The 25,096-nt window shown below is 53.1% G+C and overlaps 1 protein-coding gene across 1 annotated transcript in view; it reads left to right on the top strand.

Annotated features, from left to right (window-relative positions):
• The first annotated feature begins 295 nt into the window (after nt 1–295).
• The window catches only part of Sptbn5 (spectrin beta, non-erythrocytic 5), a 46,154-nt gene continuing 21,353 nt past the window's right edge, over nt 296–25,096 (top strand). Inside the window, exons 1-31 of the mRNA XM_076849390.1 lie at nt 296–421; nt 625–792; nt 3,788–3,904; nt 5,967–6,124; nt 6,590–6,818; nt 7,669–8,300; nt 10,653–10,791; nt 10,910–11,148; nt 11,408–11,561; nt 11,687–11,887; nt 11,985–12,224; nt 13,057–13,074; nt 13,670–13,802; nt 14,901–14,989; nt 15,073–15,216; nt 15,855–16,007; nt 16,508–16,638; nt 16,841–17,080; nt 17,408–17,695; nt 18,737–18,977; nt 19,156–19,266; nt 19,401–19,529; nt 20,216–20,386; nt 20,810–20,974; nt 21,353–21,567; nt 21,952–22,138; nt 22,383–22,583; nt 22,808–22,924; nt 23,891–24,048; nt 24,447–24,582; nt 24,837–24,982. Coding sequence (XP_076705505.1) covers nt 311–421; nt 625–792; nt 3,788–3,904; nt 5,967–6,124; nt 6,590–6,818; nt 7,669–8,300; nt 10,653–10,791; nt 10,910–11,148; nt 11,408–11,561; nt 11,687–11,887; nt 11,985–12,224; nt 13,057–13,074; nt 13,670–13,802; nt 14,901–14,989; nt 15,073–15,216; nt 15,855–16,007; nt 16,508–16,638; nt 16,841–17,080; nt 17,408–17,695; nt 18,737–18,977; nt 19,156–19,266; nt 19,401–19,529; nt 20,216–20,386; nt 20,810–20,974; nt 21,353–21,567; nt 21,952–22,138; nt 22,383–22,583; nt 22,808–22,924; nt 23,891–24,048; nt 24,447–24,582; nt 24,837–24,982 — 5,561 coding nt within the window. The 5' untranslated portion in view covers nt 296–310. The remainder of the gene's footprint in view (nt 422–624; nt 793–3,787; nt 3,905–5,966; nt 6,125–6,589; nt 6,819–7,668; nt 8,301–10,652; nt 10,792–10,909; nt 11,149–11,407; nt 11,562–11,686; nt 11,888–11,984; nt 12,225–13,056; nt 13,075–13,669; nt 13,803–14,900; nt 14,990–15,072; nt 15,217–15,854; nt 16,008–16,507; nt 16,639–16,840; nt 17,081–17,407; nt 17,696–18,736; nt 18,978–19,155; nt 19,267–19,400; nt 19,530–20,215; nt 20,387–20,809; nt 20,975–21,352; nt 21,568–21,951; nt 22,139–22,382; nt 22,584–22,807; nt 22,925–23,890; nt 24,049–24,446; nt 24,583–24,836; nt 24,983–25,096) is intronic.

Genomic DNA, 25,096 nt, shown 5'->3' with positions numbered 1-25,096 from the left:
CCATTCAAGTGGCAGCCAGGACTAGACCTTACCTAGCTAGGCTCCAAGCCACAATCCCTACCAACCACAGAGACAGTGTGGCAAGTGGGGCCCCAGACTCCTGGCAAAGGGAACATCAGGACACACACTCCTCCCTAGCTCCATGCCCCACAATTTTCAGGGTCTGGGAAACGTCCAAAGGCCCCTTGTCACCAAAGGGCTGAAGGTCTGGTGTCCAGTCAGCCCCATAATCCCCAGAAGATCCTTGGCTACAGAATACCTGCAGCCAGAAGCCCAGCCCCTGAGCTCGAGTCCCAGTCCAGATCCTGCCATGGCTTCTGAGTACGAGATGGGCCACATCCGCCAGCTGCAGGCTCGGCACACGCATATGCAGGAGAAGACTTTCACCAACTGGGTCAATAACATCTTTCGGGTCGGCCGGGTGAGTGTGGCTGGGATTACCCCCAGTTTGGGCCAGTGGACATGGGGTCAGGCTGTCGGTTCATTGGCCTAAGGATGCTCTGGATCCCACAACAGAGCTGAGGCAGAGCTCCTTCCTCCTAGACAGCTGCTCTGGCCTCCACCTGCTGGATCCCAGGATGGGGTGGGCAGAGCTGACCCTGTACCTGCCCATCCCCTTCCCAGGTGGGTATCAAGATCCAAAACCTGTACAAAGAGCTGGCCGATGGCACTCACCTACTACGGCTGCTGGAGCTCATCTCTGGAGAGGCCCTGCCGGCACCTAGCCGGGGCCGCCTGCGTGTGCATTTTCTGGAGAACAACAGCAGAGCTCTGGCTTTCCTCAGGGCCAAGGTGGGTTCCAGGGAAGTGCTGCTGTGTGTGGTGCTGGGCAGGCAGCAGGGACACACTGGATGGTCATCTTTCCTAGGCTGGGCCACAGGGTAGAGCAGAGGATCTGGGGCCTGACTAAGGGAGGAACAGCTGGGTTACAGAGGAGCAGCATTAAAGGCTTTGCCCAGAACTCTGGCTTGGAGAGCACCCAGTTGGCTATAGCAGGGAGCCTATTGGGTCTGCAAATGTCACTGTCTATAAGACAGAACTGCAGGATCCAACACCAAAAGAATCTTAGTGCTCTCTTAACCTTCTTATTTCATAAAGGTGCCCACAATTATTTACAGACAAGATCCATGACAGGCAGCAGAGTCCAGATACGGGGCCAAGGGAGGCTGGCGGAGAGTGGGGGAAAAGGGGAAGAGCCCCAGTCACCAAGACAGGCGGCAGGGAGAGTACAGGACTTGCCTTGCAGGAAGAAAGGCCTCAGCAAATAGGAGGAGCCTGAGTCACCAGAGAAAGGGACAGGCCAGAGAGATAGAAGCAAGAGCTCCTGAACACAGTGGGCCCCCATGGCCAGCACAGGGGTGGTTTATATTGGGGAGCAGGAATTAGGAAGGTTCCTGGCCTCGGGTACTGAGGCTGTGTGGTGGCTGTCCTGGAGGCTATGGGCACTGAGCTGGGCCTGGCCAGGATGAGCCTGAGTGCGTGAACCATCACCTAAGTCTTGATGGAGGTCACCTATAGTCCCTGGAGCCTGGTGTGCTGGAGAACACCAGGGAGAGAAGAGCCAAAGCCAAGGGAAGGGCAGCAACTGCAGTCCCTAGCACCTGGAAGAGCAAAAAGCTGTCAGCCACAGAGAGCCAGTTCCCATGCGGTCCAAGGTCCTGTGAGCCAGTCATCTGTCCTCCAGGATCTTGGAAAGGATGTGAGTCCCATGGCCTTTGTCAGAGGCTTTGCAGCTCTCCTTAAGCTTTGATATATAGCATGTCCCTGATACCTGTGAAGGTGACATCCTTGGCTCCATAGACATCCAAGGCCAAGTGATCAAGACAGGACAAGAGAGCTGCCCCCAGACATACTGTTCATTAAAGTAGCAGAATGTGGAACACTGTCATTGATGGAGATGGAGACCTTGCCACACACTGAGCATTCTGTAGCCCACACTGGGGATTCGATAAGCAAAGCCCAGACCCAGTTTCAGGGGAGACAGATTAGCTGAATGCAGATCAGCTGTGTACTGGGACACGTCCTACAACTGTCTGGGGGAAATCAAAGCACTGGTTTATGTCCTGCTAATCTCCGAGGCATTAATTCTCTCATCACGACCAAGTTCAAGCTGCCAGCTAACATTGCTAGACATGAAACCAGTAGGATGGGCCCCAATGAGCAGGCAGGAGCGGACTCCAGTCCCCGCCACCCCACTAAGCAGGTGCCCCAACTCCAAGTGCAAAAAGGACGAATGTGCCAGGGAGAGAAGGGAAGTGCCAGGGCATGGAGAGGGGATCCTTTAGAGGGACACACACCCAGGGGCAGCTCTTCCCTCAAGGCTGGTGGTCAGCTAAGGCCACTTACCCTCCAGATCTTATAAGGAGTCTCTTTCCCTTTGTTTATTCACTCCATATTTGCTGATTACCCACTATGTGCTAGACACTCCACTTTGGGATACTTCAGGGATCAAAACCTAGATCCTACAAGAGCAGAAAAAAGGGATCAAGCGTGTGTATTTGGGTAGGAGGAATAAGCCTTGGGTTTCAATTTTAAGTAAGGTGATCAGGGTAGGCCTCCTTGAAAAGTGACACTTGAATAGAAACTTCAAGAAAGAGAGGTGAATAAGCATGCTGATAGCTGGGGGATTATATTTTCAGACATTAGGGACAGTCAGGGCAAAGGACTTAAGGCCCATGCTTAAATCTCACAGACTATAAGAATCCTGTAGGCCTTGGTGCTGCATGATTTGGGAGAGTGGAAGATGTATCCAGAAGGTGATGGGATCAGATCCTATGGAAATTTGGCAATTATTCTGTCCTCTTCTCCCCTTGATTCACCTATCCTCCTGTCCAAATGGCAAGATCTAGGGCAGAGGTTCTCAACTTCAGTGTACAGAATGGCCACTCCTGGTGTTTGTTCAAATGCAAATTCCTGAACCCTGGCCCTAGAAAGTCTGGTTTTGTGGTGCTTGGGACTTGAAATGTCTAATAAGCTCTGTTGGAGAACCTAATGAAGAAGACTGAGATTTGAGTGTGACCCCAAGGGACCTAGGCACCCCCTTGAAATCCTGAGATGCCCCTGGAGGTAGAGGCAGACACTGGAGTTGTCTGTTTAGCTCACACATCTGTAATGACCCAGCTGAACCAGTGACCAATGGCCCAGGTTTCCCTGTAGCCCACATATGGGGAATCCCCTGTCCAGTGGTCCAGCCCAGATCACCCGGCTGCAAGATCACCCAGGTGGGCTTAGACCCAGGACCTAACCACTCAGAAAGCCTTTCCTGTCAGGCCAGTGACTCGGAAGGCTGAGACGGGAGGATCCCAAGTTTCAGATCAGCCTGGGCAACTTGGTGAGACCCTGTCTCAAAACAAAATAAAAAGGGACTGGGGGGCTGGGGTTGTGGCTCAGTGGTAGAGCACTTGCCTTGGGTTCGTGTGAGGCACCAGGTTCAATCCTCATCAACACATATAAATAAATAAATAAGTAGATAGATATCTAAATAAATGTATTATGTCCATCTACAACTAAAAATATTTTTTAAAGGGGCGGGGGGGCTAGAAATGTAGCTCAGTAGTAGAGCATTTCCCTAGCCTGTGTAAGGGCCTAAGTTCAATTCCCAGCACTAAAAATAAAAGTGTCCCTTTTTCTGCCTTGATTTCTGCCTGCTTTTCCTGGGGGACTTCCCACTGGGGCAGGCTGAATTTCAGGATTTCCTATCCCACAACTGGCTCCCTGGACTTTTGGTTCCTCTGAGTCCCTTAGGAACATAGGTTTCATGACTTAGTACAGTCAACTTTGCCCACAGGTACCAATACCCCTCATTGGGCCAGAAAACATCGTGGACGGAGACCAGACACTCATCCTAGGACTCCTCTGGGTGATCATTCTGCGTTTTCAGATTTCCCACATCTCCTTGGACAGGGTATGTGCCCCATGACCTCACCTCAGGCGCCTGGGGACAGCGCAGTTCCACTGCACATCTACGTTCCCCACACAAATCCTTGGCATCCTTGGAATTAGTATTCGTTCTTCAATCAGGGGTAAAGAACCCAGGTCAGAGATGTTGCCATATTTTGAACTGAGAATTAGAGACAGGGCTTCACACCTGACCTGAGACAAGTCACTCACTAGATAGGGACAGGGTGAATTCCCAGCAACACTTTCCACCTGTTTACTGTTCCCTACTTGGCATTGAAACCCTGTAATATTCATTGCACCATAATGCACCCCTAGGGGAAATTCAGCATGTAGAGTCCTACCTCTGGAGGTTCACTAATTCCCCAGTATCCAGAAGACCAATGACACAGTATTTCCCTCATGGTTCCCCAACTTTTCCCCTTCTATCTTTTTCTCCCCAACAACTGGATCAGAAAGAGTATAAACCAGTCAGGCATGGTGACACCTGCCTGAAATCCCATCAGCTCAGGAGGATCACAAGTTCAAAGCCCGCCTCAGCAACTTAGCTTAAAATAAAACATAAAAAGAATTGGGGATGTGGCTCAGTGGTTAAGTATCTCTGGGTTCAATCAATCTCTGGTACCAAAAAAAAAAAAAAGGGGGGATGAGTATAAACATAATGTTCTTATATTTATCACTTTTAAGTTTTATAATCCCCAAAACAACACCTGAAACTTGATTCTGGTAGGTCAGGAAAGCCAAGCTGGAAAATGAAACTCTACGAAAAAAATCCACAGATTACAGATTTGGCACAAATCCATGTGGACCTTCAAAACAAATGATGACTATGAGCTACAGAGGAGCAGGGCCTTGTGTGCTCGCAGCTCCAGAGCTGAGCTCTGTTTGGGGGAACAAATGGGCAGATGAACATCTAACTGACCCTAAACCTTTCCAGGAAGCTCTACTCACCTCCCCAGATCCTGAGGCCCAATATCCCCTCAGACTTGTCCCTTGGGAGCAGCAGGTACTCCTGGTCTCCAGAGGCTGCCACCTCAGGCCTGCTCCCTGATGACTCAGGCTCCAGCAGCCCTGCTCCTTCCTACGTCCATCTCAGCATGCCCTAGTTCCCCTGTGGCCTAGCCCAGCACCCAGGGGCTTGGGCCTGGCCTCTTTCCTGGGGCAGAGGGGCCTCCAAATCCTTGAGATGACTCTACAGACCTGTGCTGGTCTCCAGCATCCTTCCTGTCAGAGGAAGGGGAAGAAGTGCATCCTGCTCAGCTGCACTTCTGAATTCATAACAGGAATTGGCAGAGAGGGAAACACAGGAGAGCATCCAGGAGCACAGGAGAGGCAGGGTTTAGGGCAACAGGGGCCAGGGAGTGAGTGGAAGGGGAGTCCCTAAGGGAAGGACAGGGATGCAGGCAGAAAGAAGTTGGAGGAAGATGAAAGGCCAAGAGACAGAAGCCCTGAGGAGAAGAGATGGAGATGGAGATGGAAGAATAAGGGAAACTATCCACAAAGAGGACCCGGCAGGGCTGGAGGGGCTTGAAATCAAACCCAGCCGAGTCATTTCTCAGTCCCTGAAGCATTGAGCACTATAGGTGGGGGGCTCTCTTGTCCTCTGTTGGAGGTTTAGGGGTCCAGGCCAATCCCTTTATCAGCCTGGCAACTTCCCAATCTCTTACTACACCTCCTTTGTCTTCTGTAGAGTGTAAATACTAACAGGGAAGGAGTCAAATAGGGCCCAGCCTCCACTCTATGAGGCCCCAGGTTGGTTATCACCATGCCTGGGCCCCAAACCAGGAGCTATTGCTATTGTGGTCCTCAACTGCAATGCAAAGCTAGCTGCTCTGATGACAGGTGACAGCTTTCAGTCACCCTGCCTCTTTAGAAGCACAATCAATCAGAAGGACTCTTGGCTCTCTAACCCCTACCTCTAACCTCTGTGGATGACATCAGGTAAAATCAGATGCTCTGAAGAGAGCCATCTCCAGGTGGGGTAGGATCACAGCATGAGCCTCCCACAGTCTGCAGGCTCTGCTGCCCCCACCTGGCCCCACATGGTGATGACATGCCCTGTCCTACAGGAGGAGTTTGGGGCCAGCGCAACCCTGCTGTCCGCCAAGGAAGCTCTGCTGGTCTGGTGCCAGAGGAAGACAGCCGGCTACACCAACGTGGGCATCACTGACTTCTCTCGCAGCTGGAGCGATGGGCTGGGTTTTAATGCCCTTATCCACGCCCACAGGTGTGGCCGGACCTGAGTCTCCAATTACTGAACCCAGGGCTGGGGCCTCTCCAGCCCATTTTCCGTATCTGCTCTGGCCCCTGGAGGAGGAGGGGAAGTGGGTCCAGAAGTAGAGTGGGCTGACAACTGAGTCCCTGGCCTGGAGTAGTACCCCCGCACACTCCCCAGGGAATTGCTGTTTGCCTCTGACCCCGGCCTTCACTTTCTGCATCCCTCCCTTCTCTTCATTGCCTTCTCCCTGGCAACTAGCTGCCCTTTTGGAACTTCTGCCCCCATCCCTGGACCTGGCCTCTATGCCAAATTAACCCTCCTGTCCCATTAAAGTCCTACCCATCCTTCAGCCAGGGCCTCAGAGAACTGTCAGAGGAAAATGGATTCACAGTAAGCTGGGTCTGGCCAATAGGAACATGTGCATTTTAAAAAGCAGGACACTCTCCTGAAGAGCCCTTCCTGCTCTCTGCCCAGGCCGGATCTGCTAGACTATGGCTCCCTGCGTCCAGACCGCCCACTGCACAACCTCACCTGTGCCTTCCACGTGGCTGAGCAAGAGCTGGGCATTGCTCAGCTGCTGGACCCTGAGGATGTAGCCAGCCTACAGCCAGATGAGCGCTCCATCATGACCTATGTCTCCCTCTACTACCACTATTTCTCCCGCCTACACCAGGGGCAGACTGCCCAAAAGAGACTCGCTAAGGTTGGTGACAAAGGGAGGTGGTCCAGCCAGCCATAGGGAGCCACAGCTCTGAGGACAGGTGGGATGAGCACAATCTCCAGAGTCAGGCAGACATGAATTTGAAAACTTCCTTTGTCATTCATTTGCTGTGTGGCTTTGGCCAAGTCATCTAACTTCTCTGTGCTCCTATTTGTAACATGGAGACAATAACACCTGGATAATAGGGCTGCTGTTGGGTTGGTATTCAATGGAGCTTAAGTGGCCCAACATGGAGCCAGGCATACAGGGAAAGTGGGGAGGCAGTGCCTGCTCCTGCTGCTCCTGCTCCCCCCTCCCCTCCCCCTCCACTTGCAGGCTGTTAAGCTCCTAATGGGATTAACAGCCCTAGAGAAGCAGGAGTCTGCAAGGACAGGCATAGAAGAGGCTCTGCTGGGTGGGAGGGGGCTCCATGTTTTTGGAGGACTTTCTTACTCTCTGGACACGATGGCAGAGGCTGAGACCTGGGAGGGCTGCCCTCAAGGTTGGTGTCTCAGTGGGGGAAGATGATACAGGCCAAGGACTCTAAGATGCTTGGGGTGGGGGCAGGGGAAAGAATGTTCAGGAAGAGGAGTAGCCTAAAGGCCCTCAACCCCCAGAGGTGAGGCGAAAGGGTGAAACAAGATAGAAGAAGGCAGGACACAGTCTTGCCCCCAAGTCATGGAGAGGGAGACCACTCACTCCTGAAACTGGGTGTGTGATGCCCCCTCCTCTCTGGGGGCTGGGGGACCCCCTACTTTAGTGCACCCTCAGCTGAGAGAAGCAGCTGGCTCCCAGAGTCCAACAGGGGAGTGCCTCTATTCCAGGGCCTGATCCTTTCCCTGCCCTCCACCAGATCCTGCTTCAGCTCCAGGAGACTGAGGAGCTACAGACCCAGTACCAGCAGCTGGTGGCTGACCTGCTCCACTGGATCACAGAGAAGCAGGCACAACTGGAGATGCGGAACTTTCCAGACTCACTGCCTGCCATGCGCCAGCTACTGGTGGACTTTGCCTCCTTTCGTGCTCAGGAGAAACCACCTCGGCTGCAGCAGCGAGGGGCCACAGAGGCCCTGCTCTTCAAGCTGCAGACAGCACTCCGAGCCCAGAACCGCAGGCTCTTCCTGCCTCCGGAGGGCCTCGGCCCTGAAGAGCTGTCCCAGCGCTGGGCAGGGCTAGAGCGAGCAGAGGCTGCCCGGAGCCAGGCCCTGCAGCAGAGGCTACTACAACTGGAGCGTCTGGAAACACTGGCCCGTCGCTTCCAGCGCAAGGCAGCCCTCCGGGAGAGCTTTCTAAAGGATGCGGAGCAGGTGCTGGACCACGCCAGAGCCCTGCCAGCCAGCCCAGCCACAGTGGAGGCAGCCACCCAGAGGTTGGGCATGCTGGAGGCTGGCATCCTGCCCCAGGAAGGGCGCTTCCAGGCCCTGGCTGAGATCGCAGACATCCTCCAGCAGGAACACTACCATGACTGGGCAGATGTGGCCCACAGGTGAGCCCCAAGCCTATAAACCATCCTCACAAAAGAGAAAGGCACACCCTTACCCTTCCACATGCCCATTCCTGGCCATGGAAGAGAGGGGTGGTTTATGGAATTAGGGCTCCTTCTAAAAAAAATCAATCTCCCATGGATGTTGGAATTCTGCCATCAGTAATTCATCCTTTTTGGTAAATCACTGTCCTTTTGAGGTAGCCTCTGATTAGTTTGTTCATTATGGCATTTATGGCATATCCGCTGTGTCCCATGTGCCATTCTAGGTGCTGGAGGTTTAGCAGTGAAGAGAACAAACAAAAATCCCTCCCATTAAGAAACTTACACACTATTTTTTTTTAAGAGAGAGAATTTTAATATTTATTTTTTAGTTTTTGGCGGACGCAACATCTTTGTTTGTATGTGGTGCTGAGAATCGAACCCAGGCCGCACGCATGCCAGGCGAGCGCGCTACCACTTGAGCTACATCACCAGCCCAAACTTACACACTATTAAGGAAAACAAATAATAAAAATATAACATGAGAGATAGTGATTTAAAATATAGGGTCTGGGGATGTAGCTCAGTGGTAGAATGTGTGATTAGAATGCACAAGGTCCTGGGTTTGATCCCCAGCACCAAATTAATTAATTAATTGAATTAAATAAAGCAGGATAATGGAATGTGAGGGGCCATTGTGGAAGGTGGTGCAGACTGGGTGGCCAGAGGAGAGTCATTGGAAGATGACTTTTGAATAAAGACCAGAAAGGAGTGAAAGGGCTGGTCATGCAGATATGGGGGACAGAGTGACCCAGGAAGAGGAAACAACAATTGCAGCATCCCAAGGTGGGTTCCTGCCTGGCAAGTCTGAAAAACAGTATAAATGCTAGGGGTGGAAGAGGGGATGGGAATGAGAAAGACAGTAGAATGAATCAAACATAACTTTCCTATTTTCATATATGAATACACAACCAGTGTAACTCCACATCATGTACAACCACAAGAATGGGAAGTTATACTCCATGTATGTATGATATGTCAAAATAGAATCTACTGTTATATATAACTAAAAAGAACAAATTAAATTTCTAAAAAATGCTATGGTGACTAAAGTGAGCAAGTTACAGGGGTGAGGTCAGGGAAGCTCAATGGCAAGGGATAGGAGTGGAAGTCAGGCTTGGCCTTGCAGTTTTTACTCCAAGAAAGATGGGAAATCTTGGAGGGCTTGAGCACAGAACTGACTTTTGTTTTACAATGGTCACCTGGATGCCATGTTGGGAAGAGGCTGAAGGAATAGCAGCAGAAGCAGAGAGATCAGTTATGAAGCTATTGCTGGGTAGAGAGCAAGGGAGGCAATAGCACAATAGCAGTGGTGGGATTCTGAATGTATTTGAAGGTAGTGCCAAACAGGATTTAGAGACAGGTCAGAAGTGGGGTTGTTGTAGAGACAGACGAGGCAAGGCACCAAAGATAGCAGAAAATAGTTTTATTTGGCTGCAGCCAGGTTCAGAGAGCACAGCTTTTGCTGTAATCAATCCTCTGAACCCCGAGTCCAGGTAGTTTCAGAATTTTATACCCAGCATGTAATGGGATGGGCTCAGAAGTTCACAGTTTTCAAAAGTTCGCATAAAAGCAGCTTTTTCTTTCACTGTTCTTGGCAAGTTAACCCTTCAAGGACAACACCTGAAAAGGGGAGAGCTTCTTCTCCCCTTTCTTTTCTCCCCCTGCCAGCTGTTACCATGCAGCCTAATTGGTAACTTATCTTAGAAATGCAGACATCTCTGTGAAGCTCTAGCTCAAGGCCAGTGGCCTTGTTTACACATTTCTACAAACTACTATACTGGATACATGTTTGTGAAAAACTATTAAGGGGGTGTCCAGCACCTGGAGTGCGGATTTCTTTCAGGCTAGTGGCCAAGTAAAATAGGGCAATACAAAAAATAGGAAGTTTATCTACATTGAACTCTTTTTTGAGACCCTTTTGCTGACAGTCCTAAAATCAGCCATGGTGAAGATTTCGGAGAAGCCCAGTTAATATATTTTGTGGAGGAGGGGGTGCCACTACAGGGTGTGAAGACTGACTTAAGATTTTAGTCTGAGCATCTGGAAGGATGGCGCTGCCATCAACTGCCATAGGGACTAGAAGGGGTTGGGGCTGAAGGCCTAGACCTTTCAGGTCCTCTTTTGGCTTCTCTGCCTATAACCAGGGAAGGACACATTGCCCTAGTCTCCCCATACCAAAAAGTTCACATCCAGACCCTGCCTCCAGCCTCAGAGGTCCAAATCCTCCAGGGCAGCCAAGCCCCACCACTAACTGAGGTGGCTTCTCTGCCCCAGCCTCCTGGAAACTTTCTTTATTCTTGTGTCTTCCAGGCATGAGAAGATCACACAGCGCTGGAAAAAACTCCTTCAGCATCTACAGGAGCACAGGAAGCAGATGACAGGTGTGCAGGCTGTGCTAAGCCTTCTGCAAGAGGTGGAGGCTGCCTCTGACCAGCTCCGGGAGCTGCAGGTGGGCACAGGACCAGCCAACCTCTGGGGAACACAGTAGAGTGAGGGTCTTTCCCCAGCACTGGTGCTCACAGGAATGCAGCACCTTAAGACTGCAATGACCACTTATCTCTGGTCAGGTGCCAGCCAGCTCCATGACCTGTACACAGCATCTGGCAGAAGTAGTGGAGCTGCTTCAGAGACATGACCTGCTAGAGGCCCAGGTCTCCACCCACGAGGCCCAGGTGAGCCGTCTTGCCCTTCAGACTGCAGAGCTGGACTCCTCCCTGGTCACCAGTGTAGAGATGCTGCAGGTCAAAGCCAAGGCTGAATCATTGGCCCAGCTCTACCAAAACCTGATATCTCTTGTCAGGGACAGGTAAGAGTCTGACCCAACTCCTCAACCTTCTTTGGAACTTTTCTGTAACCCCAATTATCTCCTGCCCAGACTAAAATACTGTTGGCCTGACAACCTCCTCTACAATGACCCTCTGTCCCAAGGCCTCTGTCTCACCTATTGAGTCATACAGGGAAAAGAAAAGTTCTGTCTAAGGGAAGGGTTTGACCCCCAGGGAACTCCCTCCCCATGCCCCACGACACCCGAAGTCTCTTGGTGGCCCTTGCTGTCTGTCTCCCAGGCGGGCTATGCTGGAGCAGACCCAACAATGGGCAGAATTCCTGAACAACTGTGAGGAGGAGGAGGCCTGCTTGAGAGAACTCAGACAGCAGGTGGAGAATTTGTCCCTGGGAGGGGACCTCAGTCAGATCTCAGTCACCCTGCAGAAACACAAGGTGCTCACTCCCTCGCTCCCTGTGGATCCACATCTTTTCCTCACCCATCTGGCTTGGGAACCCAGCCCCCTCTCCTTTCCTTCCCATCATCAAACTTCCCACCTCAACCGGGCCTTGCCCTCTAGACCCTGGAAGCCAAGCTCCACCGCCACCAGGCTGTGTGCATGGACCTCGTGAAGAGGGGGTGCGACTTCAGCGCCCGCGGATCCTCGACGCAGCCGGATCCCAGGGAGCGGGCCGAGGCCGTGCAGAGAGAGTGGCAGCTGATCTGGACTAGGTTGGAGAAGAGGGGCTTGAGGCTGCACACATCCCTGCTTTTACGGCAGGTAGAGAAGTGGGGCGTTCCTCTCAGGGGGTGGGGCCGGGGTGGGGCCAGGGCGGGGCCGGGGAGGCCTGTGCTCAGCCCCGCCCTCCTCCCCTCAGTATTTGGCTGACGCTGCGGAAGCGGCTGCGTGGCTGCGGGAACGGCGGCAGGAGCTGGAGACTGCGTTTTGTGGGGAGGACCAGGCGGCAGCCGAGGCCATGCTGCTGCGCCACCAGCGGCTGGAGCGCGCCGTGCGCTCCTTTGCAGCCGAGTTGTCCCGGCTGGACGAGCAAGCGCGGGCCGCCGCAGCTCGGGCGTCACTCAGGGTGCGCGCCAAGACTGGGAAGGGACTCAGACTTGTGCGCTTCCAAGACTAAATGTGTAGTTTCTGCTCGGCACCTAAGTCCCATATTCCACCGCCCGTGGGCCGCAGAGGGCGACAAATGGAGGGTCTTTGTGGGCCTGGCCCGGGAATCCTGTCCTTCCCTTGGGCGTGGGCGTGGGCGTGTCCCTCCATCCTTAGGCAGGTCGCCTGCTGGCTAAGACCTGAAGTAGAATCCTGTCTGCCCAGAGAATCGAGGTTATCCTAGTACAACTGGGTTTGGCTCACTTTGCTCAGCACAATTCCGGAGCATTAAGCAAGTTCTTCCCGGAATGTCCCTTTTATTTTCACCTCCAGACCTAAAGTGACCTTAAGCCCTTATAGTCTCTCTCACCTGACGGCCCTTGTGGGTTTTGTTGGATGGTCTAATCACTGCACCAGACTGCTCTGAAACCTCTCCCTCAGTTCACTGAGCCCCTAGTATCCAAAAGCATGTGTAGTGGGTTGTTGAGTTCTGTCCTCTTCCAAGAAACCTTGCTTGTCACTGGAAGCAGTGGTGCAGACCTATAATTCCAGCAATTCAGGAGGCTGAGTGAGGCAAGAGTATCTCAAGTTGAGGCGAGCCTCAGCAACTTAGCAACGCCCTGAATATCTTAGCAAGACACTGTCTCAAAAGTTAAAAAAAAAATAAAAAGTGGCTGAGGATGTAGCTCAGTGTGAAGTACCCCTGGGTTCAATTCCCAGTAGAAGGAAGGAAGGAAGGAGGGAGGGAGGGAGGAAAGGAAGGAAGGAAGGAAGGAAGGAAGGAAGGAAGGAAGGAAGGAAAGAAGGAAGGAAGGAAATTGCTTGTAGCTCACAATGAAGCTAAGGTGGCCCCTAGACTCTCTGTTCATGCTCCACTCCTCTACCCTGAGCTCCAAGGAAGCTCCATGTCCCACTCCCAGGTCTGAAAGGCCCATCTTTCCCTTTACTTTTGTGTTTATTCCCTGGATAACATAATTATTTTTTAAAAAAATTAATTCATATTATATCAACAATGGTCTGGTCCAACCCCCTCTCTTTATAGATGACGTAACCATAGTTCAGAGGGTCCAGGTTACTAAGAACATGTAGTTATCCCTACCAGACAGTCTCCTGATTTCCTGTCCTGAGCTGTATCTACCCCACCCACGTTGTATTTCTGTGATGCTATACTAATACATAACTCTCTAGGTATAGGACAAAAATATGGGTTCTTCCTTTTCTGTGTGTCCGGCTTTTCTAGTTTTTAATTGTTTAAATGAATGAACGGGAGCATCCTTATCCCTTTTTTGTGTCCTCTGTTGACCAGCCTGTGCTGGCAATGATGGAGAGGTCCTGCCTGGCCCCTGGCATTTTAGACCTTTGCTTTGCCCAATGCTGAGTGGCAAATGCAGAGCTGCTCCTTCTGCTGAGGGGTAGAGCCATTAGGCACCTGAGCAGAGCCTTTGCATCTCCATGCAGGAGGAGCCCTCAGAATGCTGGAGCAGGATTGATGAAGAGACAATTGGAAGACCCCAGAATGGGTCCCAAATCTTAGCAACACCAGCCAGCCAGCACCCATGCCCCCAGGGCCAGATGCACTTTGCCTCCAAAGGTATGAGGTCAAGAGCCATATAGGAGCCTTAACAGGCTGTCATGAATGAAGAGATTAAACATATTCTGTGTGGTGGCTCTCTGGAACATCCAACAACTGAAGGGAAGAAATTTAGGGGAGGCCAATTTGGGCTACTCAGAGACAGCACTGGACTGCCCAGGGGTGTGAGTTCCTGTCACTAGGCAGCCATGGAGAGGTGGTTTCACACCAGCGAAGTTTATTTTTATTTATTTATTTATTTTTTTAATGAGAGAGTGAGAGAGGGAGGGAGAGAGAGAGAGAGAAGTTCAACATTTATTTTTTAGTTATTGGCGGACACAACATCTTTGTTTGTATGTGGTGCTGAGGATCGAACTCGGGCCACACGCATGCCAGGCGAGCGCACTACCACTTGAGCCACATCCCCAGCCCCACACCAGCGAAGTTTAAATGAGATGGTCATGTAGGTCTTGTCCAGCTTGAAATTCTCTTGAGTTCCCCTTCTCCCACCCTCTAGTTCTTGATCTCTCTCCCTTTCTCGTCCTTTTCTTTCATCCCCTCAACCCAGTCCTGAGCAGCTTGAGCTGATGCTGCCACTCTTGTCAACCCTTGCCCAGGGACAGAGGTAAAATATGGCACAGACTGGGTACTTATCCATCCCTAAGGAAGCACACCAGCCTGTTTCCCCAGTCTTCTCTTCCAAGCTTCTACTACCCCCAGCCACCTTGTCTTCCTCTCTGCAAATGTTTCTTTTCTGGCAGGGCCTACTGGGGCCCTACCTTGTCCTTAAAATCTTTTCCAATACCCCACACCATTCTGGCTCCTCCTCCCCCACAGATACCTATATTACTTATTTCACATGATACATTCTCTGCCTACCTACAGACATCCCAGGATACTGTCCTACCTGCTCTAAGTCTGTGAGCCTTGCAGTTCTGAGAGGTTTGTGAGCCTCTGGATAAGTCCTAAGTTAACATAGAGTCAGGCACAGGGAAGCACTAAATAATAAATAACCGCCATCTATCCCCATGGTGAGCCTCTGGGTAGAGAAGAGGAGCGGGCCCTGAGCAGTGCTCGCAGCCTGTACTCCCACAGGGCCAAGGCTTACCTGGCTCTCAGAAGTGGCCCTGGACACCCCTGAGCTGAAGGACTTGGGAGAATGCCAAGCCAAGGTGCCCATCAGCCATGGCATGGAGCAGGATCCCCAGGTACCACTGCGCCACCCCCACCCCCCCTTCAACCGCAGCTTGGTTGGAGCCCCATGTGGACAGACTGCTCTATATCTGCACAGGTGGTGTCTTCCCTGAGCCCTCCAGGGAAGAGTCCAAGCATGGCTCTCTCTGCTGAGTCTGACCTTGATTTTGACCCCAACACCATTCTCCAGACACAGGACCACTTGAGCCAGGACTATGAGAGTCTGCGGGCTCTGGCAGAGGTAATGTTCCTTGTTCAAAAATTGTTCATCAAACCACTAGCCCCTATGTCTCCATCCCAAAGGACTGATCAGTGACTGACATGCTTCCTGCCTCACGAAATTTATGTCATGGCTGAGCATAAGTAGACAAATCTGTATATGGATGCAGTATGATGGGAGCCCATGAAAGGGGAGCCCAAGTCAGTGTGGGGGTCAGTGAAGTCACTAACAAGGGAAAGACATTTAAACTGAGACTTGAACAAGGAGAAGCAGAGAGCAGGCAACCTTTGTGAAGTAGGCCAGAACCTGAGCAAAGGCCAGGAGTAAGCTTGATGGAGGAGGCCAAAGCCAGAGTGCCTGGAACACAGAGGCCAGGGCGGCAATGGCTAGCAGAGAGCCTGGAGAAGCAAGCGGGGCTGCCTGGGCAGAGCCAAAGCCCACAGGGAAATGTGGATTTGACCTGTGAGCTTACGCCAAACCTAACCTCTTATGTTTCCCTCTGTGAGAGGACATGGGGCCAAGCATTGGCAAAGACCCCTTCTGGCCCTAGCAAATGCTGGTGGGCTTGAGTGGGGAGGTGCACCCTCTGGATCTGCTCTGAGTGCCCTGTAGGGGGCACTGACCCTCATCCAATCCTCACCCAGCCCACCTCTTCTCAGCTCCGCAGGGCCCGGTTGGAGGAGGCAGTGGCTCTCTTTGGCTTCTACCACTCCTGTGGGGAGCTCCAGTCCTGGCTAGAGGAGCAGACTGTGCTGTTCCGAATGCTGCAGCCACAGGCCAATGACTTGGAAATCATGCAGTCCAAATATAAGGTACAGCCCCTTGAAGCCAAGAGGGGCCTAGAATGTTCAGTCCCTCCTCGCCTTGCTCCTGCCTCCCTGTTAGTCATGTGCTCCGGGTCCCCATGTTAACTGAGGTCCTGTCTGGGAAGGGAGCAGGGATAATAAATAGACCCTGAAGGTTAAGGACTTGGAGTTCTGCCCTTCCAGAGGCAAGCAGCAAAAGCATCTCCATTTTGGAGCTTGTCAAACGTTCTTCATAGTCCTATCTAAAGGAAACAACCCCCCCACTCCAGAGGCTGGGAGTGGTGGCATATGCCTATAATCCCAGCCTCAGGAGGCCAGGGCAAGAGGATTGCAAGTTCAAAGTCAGCCTGGGCAATTTAGTGAGACCCTGTCTCAAATTTTTAAAAAAAGTCGGGGGTGGGGCAGATGTTGGGGATGTAGGTCAGTGGTAGAGCACCCCTGGGTTCAATCTCCAAGTACCACGAAAAAAAGAAAAAAACAGAGGCCTGGGTCCTCATTCTCTCCAGAACTTCCTCTTTACCCTGGCTGTGAGAAAGGGCCACTGGGCTGAGATCAACAGCTCTGCTGAGCAACTGAAACAGAGATGTCCTGGGGACTCCACAAAAATCCAGCGTCAACAAGAGGACCTGCACCAGAGGTAAAAATGAGGGGGAGTGCCAGGTGATGTGGACAGGGTGGAGGTAAGGTCTGGTGCCTCCTATAATGACAGTGTCAGGGACAGGGACGAGAGGGCAGGGGATAGCCAGTCTATCAGCTTGTCATAAAAGGTTCTGGTCAGGGCCTCAAAATGGATGGGAAGGTATCCTTGTGATAGAGACATCCCTGTGCCCTCTGCCCAGGTGGGGCCAGTTAGAGGCCCTGAAGAAGGAGAAGGGCCTGCAGCTGGCACACAGCATGGAAGTGTGCAGTTTTCTGCAGGAGTATGGACACACACAGGCCCAGCTGCAGGACATTCTGCTCCAACTGGAGGCCCTGGAGCCAGAGAGCTCTGAGGCCAGTCACTGTGCCCTGCAGCTGAGCCAGCAAAAAGTCCTGGTGCTAGAGAAGAGGATCCACTACCTCCAGAGAGTAGCTGTAAAGTATGACTGGTGACAGTGCCCTGGGAGGCAGTAAAGTCAGAGGGAGGTCTGAGCAAGGCAATGCAATGAGGAAGGGGACAGAACCTGGGATGGGAAGAAGCACATCCTCATGCTGTCTCCCACCTCCTGGGCAGAGGTGGGAGACAGCAATGAGAATGCTCTTGGGGAAAGAAAGAGCCATGTGTCCATGCTGCCCCTAAGTCAGGGTGGAGTGGGCATTCAGAGTTGTTAACACTTTCCTGGGGAATATAAGACTGAGCAGATGACATATGTATGGAACACAGGGCCCAGGATAGGGCACTGACTATGCAGTTGCCTGTCTCCCAGGGTGGAGGAGTTAGGCCCTGCAGAGAGCCAACCCCTGCAGGAACAGATGGAGATGCTGCAGGGTCTGCTGAAGAAAGCACAGGGGCAGGTGACCCAACAGACCCAGGTGTGGGCTGAGGCTCGAGCCTGGCAGAGCTTCCTGCAGGAGAGCCAGCAATTGCTGCTGTGGGCAGAGGGTATCCAGGCTCAACTGTGCCACGAGGAGGAGCTGGTGGATGCAGCCTCAGGCCAGCGGCTGCTGAAGAAACATGGAGAGCTGCAGGAGGAGATCCACCTGCAGCAAGAAAGGTCAGGAAGGAAGGGCAGGCAGGGTGCACTTTAGGCTGGGTGAAGCCTGGGGGCCTCAAGCCCAGAAAAGGAGAGCAGGAAGCAGTGTGGTCACTAGGGGAGTTATACCTGAGGCAAGTTTACAGGAGGGACCTAGGCTCAGGTCAGGAAGCCCATTGACTTTGGGGAAGCCCCAGGACATTGAGCTGCCTGGAAGGCTCTATGCTGTGCAGGCCCAGCCATGCCCCTCCAGGTGAGTTAATAGATGCCACTCCATCAGGGCAATCTAACGTTGCATTCTGGATGAGGCCGACCCTGTGGGCCCTGGAGTCAAATGGCTCAGAATCCATCCATAAACTATAGTACCTGCCTCCTCAGTATAATAATGCCTGTCCTCCTGCAGGGATGATGTGATGGCCCAACAGGCAGGGCCACCACAGGCAGTGCTCAGGCTGTGGGCCAGTCCTCAGGAGCTTGGCAGATGTCAAACAGACCCTGAGATACATCTGCCCTCTCTCTGATTGCCACACCCCATTACCTGGTTCAGGGATGCAGCAGCTCACAGGAAGTAGAAGTTATTTTTCTACTTCTCACAATGGTGTCACCTATTCCCCAGCTGTATGACTGCACCCAGTTAAAAGGATCACCTGTCCTACTTGTGCAAAGGCTCCATGTGGGCTTGCAGTGGCCCTGGATGCAGGCAGGCATGTGGTTTGAGTGGTCTGCCTCTGTTAGTTGTGCTGCCCCAACAGGTTCACTTGCTTTGGCATTGGCCATTAGCCAGCCACATTTAGAGAATGGTCAACAGGAGTGAAGGTGTGGCATGGCAGAGAGCTTGGAACTGTTGGGTCCTAAGTACTGTGCTGGGCCCATTACATTCACTGCGTCCTTCATGAACCAGGGTATGGCTGTCCCATGGGACAGGTGAACTGATTGGCAGATCCCTCCTGCCAGTTACCCTCACATCAGAGCTCCACCGTGAAGGAAGCATGGAGATGAGAGAGGAGGAAGCTGGGAGAGGAGCCAGATAGGGGTTGAACCTCTGCCTATTGTTCTGGACAGGTTACAGCAGCTGGAAGCTCAGGGCATGACCATGGCAGCCTTGGACTCCCCACATTCCCAAGAGGTGGCCAGTGCTCTGCGGCTCCTGGGCCACTGTGGCCAGGAGCTGAAGGCTGCATGGGAGCAGAGACAGCAGAGGCTGTGGGAGGGACTGCAGTTGCACAGGTTTGGCCAAGAAGTGGATGGTTTCATTGCCACCTGTGCCAACCACAAGGCCTTCCTGTGCCTGGACAACCTGGGGGTATGGAACCAGGGATATGGAACTGGGTTATTACTGGGTTATCAATCCCCCATCACTGGAGGGAGTTCATCTCCTTGGGCCCAGAAGCCCGGCTGGGCACGAGGCCCCTGGGTCCATGGTGGGTGAGATGGTGCTGCCCTCGTCCTCCCAGGAATGACTTCAGGTCTCTATACCCTAGGAAGATGTGAGGGAGGCCCAGAGCCTGCTGCAGCAACACCAGGCCTTTGGGTGGCTCCTGGGAACCCTGCACCTTCGAGCAGAGGCTCTGCAGGCCCATGGCAAGAAGCTAGTTCAGAACAAACATCCTGCTGCGCCCAGGTGAGCCTGGCCTGCCATTTTTTTCTCCTCCTGTGCAGACTGCTGTGCTGGCTGGAGAGTGGGAAAGCAGAGGGGTGTACCTAGGCTGGGTGGGCCTCAGGGCAGAGAGGAGCCCTCCCCTCCCCCACCTCCAGGGTCAGAGAGAAGCTGCAGAGTGTCCAGGTACAGTGGACCAGAGTCCAGGAGAGGAGTGAGCAGAGGAGAGGGCAGCTGCTGGCTTCCCTCCAGCTTCAGGTAAGGGGCTCCCTGGGTATAGGAGGCCTCCCAAGATCAGTGCCTGAGAGTCCACCTGTGTGCTAACCGTGTGACAATGGGGAGCATTTCCGCTTACAGAGCACTCTTCCCACACATCACATCGTCCCTCCTTGCAGCACCTCCTGAGAGGCAGGCTCTGTGCCTCAGGTGTTTCCTGATGAGGATAATTAAGTGTGGTCACTTGGCTGTCTGAGACTTGGCCAGCCCTAAAGTGCAGGCCCCTTGACTAACCCACCACTGCCTCACCCTGCTATCCCCTTTCCCTGAGTTTCTGGCACACTCTAGGGTTACATGGGTCATGCAAGACCAGACTGTGGTTCTATGAATATTTGTTCAGTTCCAGAACAGCTCTAGGCTGGGCCAGGCCACAGGCCTCCCAGAGCTTTGGCCTATCAGAGCAAGGTGGCCAAACATGACCTGATGTTGGCTAGAGGAGTGGGAACCTGACAGGCACTCCTCCTATCTGGGCACAGTATTCCTGCCCCAATTTGTTGAGCAGTAACTTCAGGCTCCATCTCCCTCATGCTCCAAAATTGGCTGTGGGTCTTGCTTTCCCCACAGGGGTCCCTGAGGCCCCCCTTATATAGGTAGGTCCTTGCACCATCCTTGTCCCCAGGCTATGATAACCACCCTCTGGTTGTTGAGCATTCCTGGTTTGGGGGCAGGAATGGAAGCAGGACGTGGTGGAGCTGATGCTGTGGATAGAGGAGAAGTGGTCAGTGGCAGCACATGAGCCCTCCCGAGCACCCAGCAGCATTCTGCGGAAACTCAGGCGGCATGAAGCAGTTGAGAGGGAGCTGATAGCCACCCGTGGGCATATGGAGGACCTGCAACAGGTGGGGGATACTGCATTGAGACAGTCCACACTAGCCTACGTGTTTTCATGGAGCACAGTCATTGAAAGAAGAGTCAATTCTAATTACCTCCTTCACTCGGCTGGTGTTCTTTTGCTTGGCACCCAAACCAACATAGAAAGCTGCCACCACCCCTGCTCCCTGCACTCTCCAGGATAAGCCTCAGAACCTGCCCCTTCGCCAGAACAAAGCTCTTCCCTACCTTCCACTTGGGCCTGCTCACTCAACTCTACTCGCCCTCTTTCCTCTGCCCATAGCTAGGTAGGGGACACATGAACTGCTGGAGCCCAGACAACCTGTGGAAAGCAGCTTGCAGCCTGTCACCTGCCCCCCATCCCCTGGGTCCAGCCTGCTGTGGTCCAGCAACCCAGAAAATTGCCTTGTGCCTTTGTCTCTGTGATCCAGGCTGGGAGAAAGCTATTGTGCAGCAGTCCGCATGCCCAGGAAGACATACAGTCCAGGCTTCAGGGCCTGAGGCACAAGTGGGAGGAGTTGAATCACAAGATGGCAGAGCGTGGGGAGGCGCTTCAGCAGGCTAGACAGCAGGAACAGCTCCTGGGACTGCTGCAGGTTACAGGAGGGAGACTTGCTGGGCTGGGGCTGGGTGGGAGCAGGCAAGACAGAAGGCAGAGGGAAGGAGTCTGGGTGTTCTACTGCCTCTAGAATGGCACCATGAAGTCCTGTAACCTGTGGAGGCCTCTGGCCCACAGCAAATTGAGCATGGCTTTACCCATCAGAAGGCCAGAGTGGCTCTTCTGTTTCCAGGTGTGGTCAACAACTTGAGTCCTCCAGAAAGAAGGAAGCATGAGGGGCCAGGGAACAGTGTAGGGGCACTGAAGGTTGGGGATGCCAGCGATAGGTTCCTGATGAGTCTGGTATTGTAAGACCTGAGTCTCATCTGCTGTGCTATAATGGAAAGCCTAATATACCCCCTGTGGCCCTACTCAGGATGCCAAGGAGAAGATGGAGCAGCTAGAGGGAGCCCTGAAGAGTGCAGAAATGGGGTCCAACCTGTGTTCAATCCGAAGGCTGCAGAAACAGCACTGCCAATTGGAGGATGAAAGGCAGGCACTGGGCAGCAAGATGGCTACCCTCATCTCCCAGGCCCATAGTGTGGTCACTTCCCAGGCCATCCTAGAGGAGATCCAGAAGTGCCAACAGAGGTGAGGCCCTGTTCACAGAGTGACCTCTGTTCTGTCTTCACCCTGCTGTGTCCTCTCACTCATCCTTTGTTAACCCAAAGGGCCAAAAGTGTGGCAACTATGTGACCTGGATGTCCAAACCTCCTTTCTTTCTGAGTGGAGATATTCTGGGATAGGAGGGTCAGAGATCCCAGTAGGCATCCTAAGCAGGACACCCCTGTCTGGTCAGGCAGGTCCCCTGGGTGGTGAAGTGGGCCCTGTGCCTCCAGCTGCCTACCCTTTTTCAAATATGACTTTCTTGTATTCGCTGGCCTTGTTCTTCATAGGTCCCTGGCTGGGCCAAGGAAGCAATGGGTCTGGTCCTGGCCCCATTCCCAACTTCTCCCATCTTCTCCCTCCACTCAGGTTCAAGTCCCTGCAGAGCCATTTGGCCACCCAGTGTCTACAGTTGCAAGCCTCAGTAGAGTTGTATGAATTTGACCACCTGAGCAACCTAGAGCTCACATGGGTGGCTGAGCACATGCCCAGGACCAGCCCTACCAGCTACACCCAGTGCTGGGATAGTGCCCAGAGCCTTCAACATAAGCACAAGGTTGTGACCCCTTTTCCTCCCAGGACCCCTGACATCCCATTCCCAGACCTTAGGAGCCTTCTGCCACTACTCAGGGTATTCTGGCCTCTAAGTCCCTTTTCCTGGATTCCATATCTCTGCCCTAGCTATTCTTGATCTGGGGTCTTACCACAACTGAGTGCTGAAGTCACATCCATGTCTCTGCTCTGGACCCTGTGGTTAAGGGAACTTCAGAGGCAATGCCTGTCATGTTTTCCTGTGGCAGGAACTCCAAGCAGAGTTGAGAGCCCACCAAGGGCAGGTGCAACGGGTGCTGTGTTCTGGCCAGAACCTTGCAGCTTCTGGGCACTCCCATGCTCAGCACATCAGGGAGCAGTGCAAGGAGCTGGAAGGCCGTTGGGCAGAGCTGGAGCAGGCATGTGAGGTGCAGTCACGCTGCCTGCAGCAGGCCATCGCTTTCCAACAGGTAGGATAGAGAAAGCACAAGGTCAAGGGAGGGCAGCCCCTGTGAGGGAGCATTTGTGCACACTCAGGGAGGGAAGTCAGTGGTGAGAGCCTGCGCCAGGAGCTGGCTGGTCCCCATATAGCCAGAAGCCTCTCTATGCAGGCTGCTGGTGAGCACAGTATCCTCAGTGGGTGAGAGAAGGTTCTGTCTGAGATTACCCAGGTGAGTGGTACTATTCTTGGCAGTACTTTCTCCATGCATCAGAGCTGGAGGGCTGGGTAGAGGAGAAGCGGCCACTGGCAAGCAGTCAGGACTATGGCAGGGACGAGGCAGCTACCTTGGAACTCATCAGGAAGCACCAGGTACCCTGTCCTAAGCAACCCCACAGGGTGGACTTGGGTGGTGGTGGGCCATGAAGAGGGGGTCTGTCTCACCCCCAAAGGGAACATATGACTTCTCGGAGGCACAGAGCCCTGCTCTTTCTTCATGAAGACAGGCCTGCCCCATCCCACTGCCCACCCAACTCCTATGGCACCCTCCTCCTCCCTGGCACTCCCTCCTGCCAAGGCAACCCGAGCACTGGGATCTGGGAACACTCTCCCTCTGTTGCCTCTCCCTGCTGCCTCAGCCTCTGGGTGTCTCTGCTTCCTCTTCCTCCTTTTCCTCCCCAACACTTTTCGACTCCTTCAGGGGCAACTGTTCCAGCTCATCCCACATCTTCCATGGTATTTTCCTCTCAGGCTTTGAATATCACCCTTAGAGTTAACCAGATGCTCTTCCTGAAACCTCCTTCCTCCCACAAGTATGCCCTAATTAAAGGGAAGGAGGCCTGGAAGCCCCCTCCTCATTTCTGGAATTGAACTCTCAGAACCACACAAGCTCCACAGCTTGAACCCCATGACACTACTATTTCCATGTGTCCTGTGCCTGAGAACCTTTAGTGAACCATTCCTTTGGGATATGCCTAGAGTCTTAGTCCCATGCAGCCTGTGGCCCAGGCTTCCCTTATTCTGTCCGCCTCTTACACTTTGAGCTTGGGGTCTAGTGTGCTGCTCCCTTCCTTAGCCCATACCATCCACCATTCACCCTTTCCTGCTAAACAATGAGCCCTCTGAGGACACAGACCATGTCTTCATTTTCTGGATCAGTCAGTACGTCATCAGAATTGGGTAATGGGGATGGATGGGTAGACTGATGAGTGTATGAGTTGATGAGTGAGTGGATGGAAGATGAATGGATAGGTGTGGGGAGGGTGGGCAAGTGGGTGGGTGGATGGATAGATGAAGAGTCATTGAGTCCTAGCCTTGCATGGGTTCTTATGTTGGCAGGTGCTACAGGAGGAACTAGCTCTTCATTGGAGCTCCATGGAGAAACTTGACCAGAAAGCCCAAACCCTCTCTGGTCCAGAGGCCCCTGAGCAGCTGGGTGTGATGCAGGAGGGGCTCCGGAAACAGTTGTGGGTGCTACAGGAGCTGGTAGCCTCACGGTGAGAGGCTTTGCAATCCCTCTCATAAGTGGGTTCAGGGGTCCTAGCCTCAGTTGACCATTCCCATGTCACGGCCGTAAGTTGGTACATATGACCCCAGGCCCATAGAGATACATCGGGAGAAGGATATCTTTGTTGTTTATACATAAATTCTTCAATCATCGCCCACTGGGCAGGAACTGGTGCCCCAACTTAAGGCCATTCATCTCTTCCCTACATCTATACCTTCCTTTTACCCTCCCCTAGTCTTCCTGTGCCTGCTTCTCCCTGAATCCTGGATCATAATTTAAGCAGAGACCATGAAAACCCCCATCCTTCAGGTCACTCCCTTCAACTGGCCCAGCTGTCCCCAGGGGGACAGCACCTAACTCCTTGGGAACCATGGGCTGTCACCACAGGGGTCGAGAGCTGGAGTGGACCCTGAAGCTGCATGAGTTCATGAGGGAGGCTGAGGATCTGAAGAGTTGGCTGGCCAGCCAGAAGCAGGTGGCCAGAAGGGAGGAGAGCCTTGGAGAGGACTATGAGCACGTGCTGGTGAGGGGGCGGGGGGTGGGAGAAGGACTGAGGCAGGTTATGGGGGAAAGGTGGCTGGTCCTGCTGGGTTGGATGGAGAAGGTACAGTGGAGTCACGAGTCCTAGCTAAGGACAGGCCTTCAGAGTAGAGTAGGCAGGCTGTGCCTGTCCAACCCCACATTTCCCTGTAGGTCACTGAGGTGCCCCACTCCCCAGGCTGCCTGCTGCCTGACCAGTGGGTGTCACACATGTCATCCATTACCCTCTCTCCTCAGCACCTCTGTACCAAGTTTGCAAAGTTTCAGCACCAGATGGAGATGGGTGGCCAGTGGGTGGCAGCCTGTCAGCAGCTGGCAAAGAGCCTGCTGGAACATGGCCACAACACTGCCCACAAGGTCCATCGGAAGCAGCAGGAACTGCAGTGAGTGCAGGAGATAGGGGCAGGGGCTGGGAGCAGGGGAAGGTGTCAGGCAGGGAGTCTGGGGTATTAAAGAGGGTGGCATGCTCCAAGGCTCACACAGGTTCTGCCTGTCCA

Source organism: Callospermophilus lateralis, chromosome 3 (genome assembly GCF_048772815.1).
Source record: "Callospermophilus lateralis isolate mCalLat2 chromosome 3, mCalLat2.hap1, whole genome shotgun sequence".
NCBI classification, from domain to species: domain Eukaryota; kingdom Metazoa; phylum Chordata; class Mammalia; order Rodentia; family Sciuridae; genus Callospermophilus; species Callospermophilus lateralis.
The sequence above is the reverse complement of the archived record's forward strand: the minus strand, read 5'-3'. Positions and strand labels throughout refer to the sequence as shown.